This window comes from Pogona vitticeps, chromosome 6, assembly GCF_051106095.1.
Source record: "Pogona vitticeps strain Pit_001003342236 chromosome 6, PviZW2.1, whole genome shotgun sequence".
Classification (NCBI taxonomy): Eukaryota; Metazoa; Chordata; class Lepidosauria; order Squamata; family Agamidae; genus Pogona; species Pogona vitticeps.
In genome coordinates, this window is record NC_135788.1 from 46,806,874 (window position 1) to 46,820,003 (window position 13,130).

General features: G+C 45.2%; 1 protein-coding gene across 1 annotated transcript in view; it reads left to right on the plus strand.

The window, feature by feature from the left end:
• STT3B (STT3 oligosaccharyltransferase complex catalytic subunit B) overlaps window positions 1-2,124 on the plus strand; it is a 69,727-nt gene extending 67,603 nt beyond the window's left edge. The window contains exon 16 of the mRNA XM_020799495.3: window positions 445-2,124. Coding sequence (XP_020655154.1) covers window positions 445-525 — 81 coding nt within the window. The 3' untranslated portion in view covers window positions 526-2,124. The remainder of the gene's footprint in view (window positions 1-444) is intronic.
• Window positions 2,125-13,130: the final 11,006 nt, after the last annotated feature.

Sequence of the window (13,130 nt, forward strand, 5' to 3'; positions counted from 1 at the left end):
ATGTGAAAATAACTATCAAACTAGAAAAATTGTTGAAAGAACGTAGTCAGTTATATTTGCTGTTTCAGAAATCATGTTTTGTGCTACCAGCAAAATATAAAAAAACAACAAAAAGCTTATGCCATGAAATAACATGCTAAAATAGTTGTAATTTATTGGAAATAGAGGAGCTATCTTGTACAGCCGAATCTTTACCAGATTTAGTAGGATATGTAATTTATTACAATGGAGCTTTATATCTGAGGAAACATGCTTAGAATTGCATGCTACTGGGTTCATACTGGACAAACATTTCAAACTCTCAGGTGCTTGAACAAATAGCTGCCTGACTTTTCTAACCCTAAACTAAATGATATATTGAACAATTCTAGAGCAGTTCAAAAACATGATACACTCAGTATAGTATTTTAAGTAACTAATACACTATTCTGTTTTTCTTTTTAGACTGCCAAAAGGAAGCGTGGCTACATTAAGAATAAACTAATTTTAAAGAAAGGCAAGAGACCCAACAGGAAGACAGTTTAAATGCACTGTACTGATTGCTAATATTGAAGCAGTTGTCCTTGAGATAACCAGTCTTTGCCTTTAGCTCAAGTCATGTTTCACAGCAACATGAGGGTACAGAACCATCATTGGTCCAGATTATTGTACAAAATTTTCAGGCAATGTCTGACTTAACTTTTGGCTTATTGAGAACAGCTGTTTTAGATTTGTATTTGGGAAGCAAGACAGAGCTGCTGTCCAGGTCTAGCAGCAGATTTTTTTTATTGGTACATATTACCTTTCCAACCTATTCAATTTGGACTGATTGCACCAAAGAGCCCTTCAATTCGGTCCTTGGCACATGCATACTTGTCAGTTTTTTAAGTTCAGCTGAACAGCAATATCTTAACTGGAATGGTGAAATATATGAGTAGTCTGGCACTTTCAGAAGTGGGGGTATTTTTTATATTCAACTACTAGAACAATTCCTTTTAAGGTTATTTATTTTACAAAACTTCACAATGTGTACTCTTTCATTGCTATAAGTTGTGTTCAGGATTTAAACCAAGTTGCAGTTTCATTAATTTCAAAACAGATTATAAAATTGGACAGTGTAATTTGTTTTAAGAGGTAGTCTTGCTGCCCTTAGCAGGTGTGTTCCTACAATATGAATACCCAGGGACAGATCTTGTTCAGGATTTAAACTAAGTTGCAGTTTCATTAATTTCAAAACAGATTATAAAACTGGACAGTGTAATTTGTGTTAAGAGGTAGTCTTGCTGCCCTTATGCAGGTGTGTTCCTACAATATAAATACACAGGGACAGATCTTGCATGGAGTAAATAGATTTAAGGGCTACATTTGTATTTACATCTGACATGACAGTAATGAATGCTACTGAGCACCATAGCAGCTGGTGTTTTCAGAACTTGCTTGTTTAGTTACGTGTTTACCCTACACAATAATTGGGCCTTTAAGGAAAAAAATTGACAAGTATCAAACATACTGTGACAATTATGAATACAGTGAGGTTTCTAAACCCTACCTGTCTTTTTCATAAGGTTGGGTTCCTGGAAATGACTAGCTCTCCTTATCTTTGTTTAGTACTTCAGTTGATGAAACTTCTGCCTGAATATGTGCTTTGTCTTTTATATTTTATTGAAAAGACAACTTATCAAGTGCACTAAATTACAAATGGAGACTGAACATGTTCACTTTCCAGCTATAGGTGACTTTACAAACTTGAACATTATTTAGTTATTTTAATAAAATAAATATGGGGATAAGAATCACCCAACAACCACAGGTTATAATTTTGATATAGGAAATGATTTATACCAGATGCTTTGGTGTAAAGCAGAATAATATGTACCTTCCAAACAAAAAACAAAGTATCTGTTGCTCAGTGAGAATGTTACTGCTGACTTTTCTTCTCAGATGTATAATTTTTATTTGTAAATTTGTTTTTGAGTAAAGAGGTTATTAAAATCAATAATACAGTGGCAACATTTTCACAAAATAACAATCTGGATTTCTGACCCTTTGTCATTGAGATTATATTACTTTGTTGCTTTAAGGCTCAATGCGAACCCGTTGTTGACTAGGGAAAAATAAAGTTCAATCAAGTTTTGTGTTAAAAAATTTGGCTGCTATTCCTTTTTTTATTATTACCTCATGTCATTGGAAAAGGTGATGTGCTGGGGACTCAAGCCTAGAATCATTGCAGTCTTACAATTCTGACAAGAATCATCTTTATACATATTAGACTGTGAATTCTGGATATGAAATTGCTTACCTGTTTACTCTGTCATTTCTGCACTGAACATTTCTACTGTAGTATACTAGTATAGCACTATAATGTATGGACAGGTTTTATTATTATCAGAGACTGATAACCATTTTGGCATACTTTGCTAGATTTTGTTAATAGCTTATTATGATGGTGTCCTGTGCATAAATCCCTATAACTTGTACAATTCATCCCATGTTGCTCTCTTGTATTCTGTTTAAAGCTACATTTAAAATCTGGATTTGAGTTTCCTAGAGTAGTAGTTCCCAACCTTGGTTAGCCGAAGTGTTCTTGAACAGCAGCTCCCAGAAAACCTAGCCAGCACAGCTGGTGGTGAAGGCTTCTGGGGTTTATAGTCCAAGAATACCTGGATTACCCAAGATTGGAACCACTGTACCAGAGAGAATGTCAGTTAAGAGAGCAGTCTAATTTGCAATTAGGTAAGAGCTGGAACAGAATGAGTACTTGTTAATAAAAAAATTAAGGCCAAAACTAGTGGTATGTGATGGTGGACTCACATCAGAACAATATTTTAGATATCAAACCCATCAAGTATTGCTCTTTCATTAACTCATCAAAACCCCAAAACAAAGTAGATCAAAACAGAACAGCCTGGAATGACAGGGAAATTTGATGTCAAGAAATCATTTTCCAAAGGCAGTCACCTTAAAGTCTTCAAGTGAAGTAGAAACTGTACTGTTTCAGATGGGTAAGTTACTACCTATCTAACATTGCCCAAGTGTTAGCCTGGCTCTGTGCAATTTCAATAACCAAGAGAGATAAAGACTAAGTGACAGGTTTCAACCTTCTACAGCAGCTTGATATTCATGAGAGGAGCAGAGGGTAGTCAGGCACTATCACTCATTGTGCCAAGACAGATATGAAATATTTTGTCTGAAAAATGTATTGGAGATTTGTCTTGAATCTCAATAGGATTCTTATACTAACTTACCAATCCAGTACCAAGTAGGCCATGTGTGGCAGTGTTAGTGAAGTAGCACTGGCATTGACTTTGATCTGTGTTTTGTCATATTCATCTTGACTGTACTAGCTGAACAATTTAGATATTATGCGCAGGCAAGAGTCTCAACCATGAAAATGTACAAAGAAATTAAACAGTTCCACCAATCATAACTGATGTGGGGGGTAGTACAATCAAACAAAAAAATGTGTAATGTTCAAACTAGGTTTTGGATTGGGAGCAAATTTGACAGACTGTTAATGGACAGCCTGACCTTGCTCTGTGGCAAAGTTGGAGAGGTTTGGCCAATTATTTTTAAAGGTATAATCTTTTGAGTATATTTCAAAGATGGACCTTGGCTTTGAGTAAGAAATGGTTTCCCTTACATACTCTGCTTTATTTGGAGCTGATCCATCTGGTGGGTCTGAAGAACCATGCCTCAAAATTATTCTTTAAAAATGGGAAATGTGTTTTATGAAGTCTCAGAATGTACAGAGCAGTCCTTTCTGGCAGTTGCTAGAGCTCTGTTATTCAATTTTTAAAGACTTCATCTTACATAATTCTCTAGGAATTTCCCAGGCAAAGTTTTGGGAGTTCCAGTCCAGAGACCCACACCTTCAGACACATGTATTTCCCTCACCCAGAACAAGGTCTACCTCAGAGCTGTATTCTAAGTCTCATTTCTTGCTACACTGCAAAAAATGAGGTTAGTTCTTTGGGAGGCATCCTCTATGACCTAAGGGCAGCAAGGCTACAACACCCAGGAAGTACTGCAGCATCTTTCTCTTAGGAAGCATAGTGGCCTAGGATATTCAGTGTCTGAGGTAGGCATTGCGCTGGGTAAAGGAGATACAGGTGTCTGAAGATGTGTATTTGTAGAACTGGAACTCTTGGAATTCTGCCTGAATTGGTCAAAAAAGTCCAGAAATTCCGAATGGTACATCCCTAGCAGTTGCCTTGCTTTCCAGTACTTTGTCTTTTGACTTAGAATAGCTATGACTTCCCATTTGGACACTGTGGTTGCTCCATGCCAAATCTGGGAAAGTTTGAACAAGTTGTTCCAAAGTTATAATTGGATCTAAACTCTTTTAAAAGCCTGCTTCAGGATCTGCTCTGAATTCCACACAGGATGTCAACCTTTGCTGTGCAGGCGGAGCGGGGGGGGAAGCAATCATTGCCAGTGGAGAGGCAGCTCAAACATTTTTTTTAAAAAAATTCTTAGCCAGGTTTTGAAACCAGGCCAGTCTAGGCTTGCTTTGTTTGAGAAAGTTTGACTAAGTGCCACTATCGAATTGCTGGCCACAAAGTGGACCTATTGACCTGGATGTGGCATAGGAGCACAAGCTGATAGCAGTTTGTACTCTATATAAATTGACTCCCCATTGCTGCTTTATCACACTTTGGATTTCAAACACTAATAACTCTGTGCTTCCCAGACAACGGCAATAACCACTTCAAGGTAAGCCAGCATTATTATTTATATTAAAGAAGAGGCCAGTGGATATATGTGGCAGTCAGGTGCCCCCCCACACACACCTCTGCCTACCTCAATGCCTATGAAGCACCTCCAGTATTCTTATGAAGGGCTTCACCATGCTTTCTCCACAACTGCTGTTAAGGACTCCAGTTAGTGCTTCTCTGCTGTCTTCCACAATGCCATAAATATCCTCAGGCAAACCTCTATTTCCACTGTCCAGTATCTCCTGTCTCAGCTGTTCATCCTTGCTCAAGTAATATATTGATATAAACATATATAATTAACATGCATTGTGTAATTTGCTGAGAAGCCCAGGTATGTTTCTCTAATTAGGTTGCAGCCTAACTGTCTCCTTCCATGAGTATTTATTGTACTGTAATCTAGACCACCAGACAAGAAGTGTGGGCAATAGTGGGTGTTAAATTTGCCTTTTGAACAGCCAGGAGGTATAATCCTTTAAAAAAAAACACCTCACTGCCTTTACTTCAGTAGCCTTTTCTGCTATCGGAACACCATGGAGCCACTTTTTAATTTTGTACCAAGGCTGAAAAAGAAAAGTTGCCTACCTGTAACTCTGTTTCTTCGAGTGGTCATCTGTGAATGCACACTAATGGGTTAATCTGCGCTTGCACAGAGCTCAGGCACATGGTGCTGGGACCTCCCACACGCTGGCTATAACCCCGTCCCCCAGCATTGAGTGCCTCAGTTCCATGGAACTGTCTGCCACTGCGCAGCATGCCACATGGCACACATGACGAACAACAGGGAGGAAGGGCAGGGAGTGTGAATTCACAGATGACCACTCGAAGAACCAGTTACAGGTAGGTAACTTTGCTTTCTTCTTTGTGGTCTTTGTGCATGCACACTAATGGGTGACTAGCAAGCTGACTTACCAGGTGGTCGGTGTCACAACAAGATAGATACCAAGACGGCCCTTCCAACGGCAGCCTCTGCCTTGGCATGGACATCCAGATGGTAGTGGATCGCAAAGGTGAAGGTGTGCACCACATAGCAGCTTTACAGATGTCTGCTTGGTGTATCCCTCTAAGGAAGGCTGTGGAGGAGGCGATTGCTCTAGTACAATGGGCCCGAATTGTAGTTGGCAAGGAGGTATGAGCTAGTTTGTATGCCAGTCGTATTGCAGTGACTAACCAATGGGAAACCATCTGTCGTGATACTGGCAGGCCCTTTGATCATCCTTGGAAAGATACAAAAAGTATCTGGGAAGAACGAAAGGATGCAGTCCAGGATACATAATAGGAGAGTGCTCTCTTGACATCCAAGGAGTGGAGAGACTTCCAAGTTTGATGTTGGATTTGGGAAGGAGGTCAGTAAAACTATCGGTTGATTAAGGTGGAAGGATGTAACCACCTTTGGCAGAAAGAAGAGGTCTGGGAAGAGGGTCACTTTATCAGGGTGGAATTGTAGGAACGGCGGGTCAACCCAAACAGCTGTCAATTCAACTGTACGTTGCGCTGAAGTAACAGCAAGAAGGAAGGCTGTCTTTAGTGTAAGTAGCTTCAAAGAAGTGGTAGCAAGAAGTACAAACAGCGGACACATCAGCTTCCTTAAGACAAGCTGCAGAGACCACTGAGGTGTGGGTGGCTTGTAGGCCGGACGCATGTTTTTTAGACCCTTCAAAAACTGTTTCAGGGTCGGATGTCGGAATAACTTGGCTACTTCTGAAGTAGGAGGCTGATGTGCCACTATTGCAGCCACATACACTTTCAGAGTGGACTGCGAGAGACCTCATTGAAAGAGGAGAAGTAGAAACTAACAATGCATCAGGCAGGATAGGTAGACTATTCTTGATGGCGAAGTCGGAAAACACTTTCCACTTATGATCGTACATGGCAGTTGTGGACGGTCTTTGAGCATGGAGCAGAACATCTGCTACCAAGGGACCAGTTGCCAGGCTGTGAGATGCAGGGATTCCACATCTGGGTGCAGCATTTTGCCCTCGTGGAAAGATGAGGCAGCGGTGGTAGACGAAGATGGTCCACCGAGCCCAGATGTAGCGCAGAGAACCAAGTCTGGCAAGGCCACCAAGGGGTGATGAAGATTACATTTGCTTGCTCCTGACGCACCTTGACAACAGCCTTCTGGATCAGTGGAATGGGGGGAAACATATATAGGGGTCCCCCGGACCAGGGAACCATGAATGCATCACCTAAGGAGTGGGGACTGACTCCTGCCCTGGAACAATAACGGTTGCACTTCCTGTTGAGAAAGGAAACGAAGACGTCCATATGTGGTGCTCCCCAATAGTGGCAAAGAGACAGGAATACTGTTTCATCTAGCGACCATTCGTGACTGAAATTTTGGAGCCTGCTCAGTCAGTCTCCTAAAACATTGTCTCCAGAGGCAACGTGTACAGTGGGGTCTTGACTTGCGAACTTAATCCGTATTGGAAGGTGGTTCGCAAGTCAAAAAGTTCACAGGTCAATTCTGCATTTCCCATTGGAATGCATTGAAAACCATTTGATCCGTATCTGCTCTTTTCCGTCCATAGAAACTAATGGGAAGCGGCGCGGGACCCTGAGGGAAGGGAAGGGAAGGGAAGGGAAGGGGTTCCGTCAGTCGGGGCATTCATACCTGTCAGGAAGATTCTTTGGTCTGCCGGGGGCAGGAGGGCCCGGCCGCCGCTTGGCCCCCTCGAGGGGCCCGAGGGAGGCGTTGCGAGCCCCTCTGCTCGGCCCAGAAGGGGCCGCACAGGCAGAGCTGGTCACGGGGCCGGACTTCAGAGGAGCCGGACCACGGCGTGGGGCTCAGAAGTCCGCTGGAGCCCCTCCCGCGATGGGAATCAGCTCGGGCCGAGCCGCCAGCAGCGTTGCCGCTGCCACCGCCGCGCAGAGGCTGCCCTCGGGAGCCAGCAGGGTCCTCCCGGGGACCGGGAAGAGGTGCAGTGGCCCGGGCAGGAGGGGTGACTCCCCGGCCGGCGGGATCAGGGTGCAGAGCAGCAGCGCAGGCAGGCCCCGCAGGAGGCTCTTGGTGCTGAAGGCGCCCCTGCTGCCCTCCACCCGCGGCCCCGCCTGCTCGGGCCCCGGGCGCTGGCGGCGGCCCCTGCTCCCATCCAGGGGCAAGGGCGGCAGGAGCAGGGCGTAAACGGGCAGGAGCAAGGCGCACGGAGGAGGCAGCGGGAAGAGCAGGAGCCTGCCGGCGGCTGGGGCGAGGGCAGCGGGAGCAGAGCGTAAGCGGGCGGGAGCAAGGCGCATGGAGGCGGCGGCGGGAAGAGCAGGAGCCTGCCGGTGGCCGGAGGCGAGGGCGGCGGGAGCAGGGCTCTGCAGGATGGCCATCGTGATTGCCGCTCCTGGGAGGGCAAGGGCCGGCTCCTTCAGGCACCCTTTCGCCAGGCAGGATCGCCACCTTTCCTCGCGTGGGCCGAGCGGCGACCTCCCGCCTCGCTCCCGGCTCCTCCCCAGCGGCCCGAGGTTCGTACGTCAATTCTCTGTTCACAAGTCAAAATGGATTTTTGCGGACAGAGAAGTACGTAACTCAAAAAGTACGTACCTCGGGCCGTTCGCAAGTCAAGACCCCACTGTACAGCAACAGGGAAGATGTGGCGGCTGTAGCACCACTCCCAGATCTGAACTGAGAAATACAGAAGGCGCTGTGAATGTGTGCCACCCTGTTTATGTAGAAAACAGCTGTGTTGTTGTTGGTCACTACTTGTATGATACGGCCGGAGAGGAGATGCTTGAAAACTCAAAGGGCCTTGTAAATAGACAGGAGTTTGAGGAGATTTATATGCAAACGGCGTTCTTGTTGTGTCCAATGTCCATTTGCCGTCAATTGGTGGACATGCGCCCCCCAACCTGTTGGACTGGCGTCCGTGGTTATTTGTATTTTTGGCGTTAGAGGCCCAAAGGATCTTTCTACGAGAAGATTGGATCAGAAGGACCACCAGGTGAGTTGTGCTGCAAGCTCTGCTGTGACTGTCAGCAGTTTGGAAGGAGGGTCCAGTCCAAGGGAGGATCGCATAGCGCCAGGTACCAGGCTTGAAGCGACCTCATCTTTAACCTGGCATGTTGAACTACCGCTGTGGTGGAAGCCATTAGACACAACAATCTTTGTGCTTGAAGAGCCTACACCTTGGCTCCTGCAGTAAAGTGTTGAAGCATCGTTTGGATTCTTATAATCCTGTCCTTGGGAAGGAACGCCCGACCTAAGGTAGCGTCCAGAATCCCTTCAATATAGGAGACTCTCTGAGTAGGGCACAAAGTGGACTTTTCTCGATTTACCTGGAGGCCAAGATCAGACAAGAAGGACAAAGTAAACGAAATATTGTGGACCAACTGTTCATATGAAGGCGCCACCAGCAACCAATCATCAAGGTAGGGAAAAACTGTCATGCCATGCAAACGGAGGTGGGATGCTACCGGGACTAAACATTCTGTAAACACCTGTGGTGCTGTGGATAAACCAAATGGGAGAGCCTTGAATTCGTAGATACTCCATCAAGTGAAAACCTCAAAAAGCAACAATGTTATTGACAAATACTAATATGGAAATAAGTGTCTTTGAGGTCAATAACAGCAAGCCAATTGCCTTGCCTCAACATCTGGATAGTGTTGTCCAGAGAGACCATACGAAAACGCCGAGGTGTAATATAAATATTCAAGGGGCGAAGGTTGAGGATGGGGCCAAGTCCTCCATCCTTATTGGGAATGATGAAATAATGAGAGAGAGAGAAACTACATGTGATGTAAGGGTTGTGAACCAAAGTGATGGCATCCTTGGAGAGCAGTGTGTCAAATTCCTGTCATAGTATGAGGGAGGTAGCCATGTCTCTGAGCAGCCCCGTGCAAGGTGTAGAGTCAAACTCAGTTGCATAACCCAGTGGTTCTTACCCTTTGTTACTCGGATGCTTTTGAACTGCAACTCCCAGAAACCCCAGTCAGGACAGCTGGTGGTGAAGGCTTCTGGGAGTTGCAGTCCAAAACACCTGAGTAACCCAAGGTTAAGAACCAGTGGCATAACCCATGGCTATAATTGTGAGAATCCGTGAGTCAGAGGCGATAGATTCCTAAGTGTGGAAGAATGGTGCTAATCGTGTTAACATGGGAGCTGTTGCTGGCGGGCCAACAGTATTAAAAGTTCTGTTTAGGCCTCCGATCCTGGAGATGGGCCTGCTGTTGAGGCTGCTGTTGAGCAGGCTGCTGGCAGGACTGACCTGCAAAGTTAGTTGTCTGCACTCTTTGACGTTCAGAGTAGGGCCGATATGAGTATAGTCGACACCAAGTAGTCCATGAACATGACAGTGGTATTAGACTTGACCGTTTTACGATGTTTCAAGAGATTTTCAAGTATCTCGTCTGTTTTTGGATCAAAAAACCCTATGCCATTGAAGGGCAAATCCTTGATCCTGACCTTAGCGTCATCAGAAATACCAACTGAACACAACCAGGCATGCTGACACAAGGTGATTGCTGTGGTGACCTGTTTAGCAGCAGCATCTACCACATGTCTGGCTGCGATCCTTTCTTGTCATGTCAACGACATGGCCTCTTGATGGTAGGCAAGGCTCAGGGTCCTGAGGTCTTTGGGTGCAGCTTGCAGTGCGGGTAGCACGCTGTTCCATAAATGTTGGTGATATGCACCCATTGCTGCCATATAATTCGCCACCCAAAGATTAAAGGACACTAGAGAATAAACTCTTCATCCTAGGACATCCAGCTTCCTTCCCTCCTTGTTGTTGGGTGTAGATCTAGTTCAAGCTCTACTCAGTGTTGTGTTGACTACGAGTGACTTCGGTAACGGATGCTAAGAAAGGAACTCAGTATCTTTGCCATGGGTCTTATAAAGGTTTTCAACCCTTCTAGGCACCTGATGAGATGTCAGCAGCTTATCCCAAGGTTCCTTCAGGAGGCTGAGGAAGGATGATATAAAGGCCAGTCGAAGTGGGGGCACATGGTCTTTCGTTATATCTTCATAGACCTTATCCAATTGTTCAGCTGGAGGCTGGACAACTGCAAGGTCTACAAGCTCCGTGATTTGTTTAATTAGGTGTGAGTACACCATATGGTCTTCAGAGGGGGGATGGCTTCCCACAACTTCTGAAGTTGGGGTATGCATGTTAGGAGGAGAATCCTCTCTAATTTCCCCTTTGTCCTCGCACAACTCTGTTGAATCCAAAATCGTGTTCTGGAGACCGGGAGAATGGTGCTCCGGCTCGAGATGGATCAAACTGGGTGGTTTGAGTAGTTGAGTCATCGACAAGGTCGTCTTCCAGACACCGCGAAGCATGGCTTGGAGAGAACAGTGGCAGGGGAGTCGGCTCTGAAAACTGACGAGATACTGAAGACAGACCCAATGCACGGGGCCTAGAACCCAACGTTGGCAAAGGGTTGTGAGGCCTTGGACAAATTGATGTTCCCGAGATGGAGGAGGAACACGTTGACTGCCAGAATGACAAAAATAATCATCTGAATATGGATGGTATCGAGGAGGCGAAGGATATGACGGCCAGTGATGAGCCCGGAAATACGAGTTCAGATCATAAGGCATCTGAAGTCTGTGCCCCTCAAGACCAAAACCTCTGGGATCGAAATAGTCCCACAAGTCGTTCCAGGGAGGACACCAGAATTCTCCATAAGGAAGGTATTCTCCCAGCGGTGGAAGATATCAAGCTTGGTCGGGTTCGTGTTCAAGCTGTCGTGTCTTCTGTCTCTTTTTATGGGGCACATCTGCGACTGAGCCTGGTGGAGATACAGGGCTGGCCCAAGTCTCGAGTTGGATCTTGACCGAGCCATGTATGGGCTCAGGAGAGAGACTCATGTGACGTGATAGTGCCAGCTCCAGCCTCAAGGGAGGAATTTCCTCATCTCCCAATGGTATAGTGAGAGATACCATGCTATGCCGGGCATGAGATATTGGCACCGATGGAGAAAGTGCAGTCGGCAGTTTAGAAGACAATTTCTTCTTTTTCTTCGACATCGAGGTCAAAGGTGGTTTCGATGTTGACACCGAAGCAGTCGACCTCGAGCCCAAGGATGCCAATTTTTGCAAATTTATGACTCACCATAGGGGAACGAATGGCGGCTGAAGCAGCATTGGAAAGGGGAGCATGCGGCGGTTCCATAGCTGAGGATCGTGTAAGGCAAAGTGATTTCTCCCACAAATAGGTATGCAGCCTCTGAAGTCTCTGCTTTAATGCAGGCTTAGTAAAAGCCTTACAGACAGTGCACAAAGCAGGCTGGTGCTCCTCACCGAGGCAGAACAAGCACTGTGAATGGCCGTCGGAAAGAGTTATTTTTTTGTTACAAGACACACAGCACTTGAAAGGCCCTGACACGGCCATAAACTTTCAAACAGAAAACACAGTTTTATGCTTCAGCGTTGAACTAAGGAATCAGAAGGTTATGTACGCTGAAGTCAATTAACAGGGAGGTCTAAAGTTCGATTGAAGGTTGAGGGAAAGGAAACAATCACAAAGCTCCGATTCCAGTTGCTGCAGTAGCGGCGGCAGAAACGGTACAGAGGCACTCGGTGCGGGGGGTGGGGTTATAGCTGGCGTGTGGGAGGTCCTGGCACCATGTGCCTGAGCTCCAGAAGATTCCGAAGCTGTTCTGCGCAGGCGCAGATTAACCCGTTAGTGTGCATTCACAGAGACCACTAAGAACCTGTTGCTTAGCACAGTAAATTGAACTAAAGTAGGCCTAAACAGTGGGGAGTTGGTGAGTCAACTGTAAGTTCTATAGATTCAAATGGGCCTACCCTTGTTGTTACTTACTTTAAGTTGCAACCAAAGTAGGCCCATTTGAATCAATGGAGATCACAAAGGAGTTGACATATCAAATCCCCAGTGATTCAATGGCTCTACTCTAGTATGACTGACTATGCTAAGCAACAGCATTTCAGCCAATATATTGTGATGTTAGTGCTTTTTACGTCAGATTACAACCCATTATTTGGTCTCAATCAACCACAGTTGAACAGTATTTACTTGTGCTCAGAAAAGCATAATGTATCTATCTATTCATTGTACTAAAGCTCCCGAGCTCTTGGTAAATTTGTGTCAAATGCCAGAAGTCCCTTCTGAACTCAAGTGGCCCTTAGCAGGGTTTTCAAGGTATGTGAGGTGTTCAAGAAGTACTTTACCCTTGCCAAACATCTCCCCCAGTGTTCTATAGCAATACAGAGATTTCAACCCAGAACTCCTGAGTTCCAGCCTGAGACTCAAGCTGCTATACAACACTGGCTCATAATGCTATCAGCAAGAACCTCGGGAGACTGCTCTCCAATCTCAAAAGTGGCTTAACAAGTTAAGGCCATCAGGTCCCTTCTGACCTCTCGTGGCCCTTACTAGTGGTATATTGAAAGAAGAGTCATACTGAAATATACTTGTTTTTCAAATCTAATATCAGACTTGGAAGACAAAACTACTTAAGTATTCACAGTGAAACAGTGAAGAGTTGGAC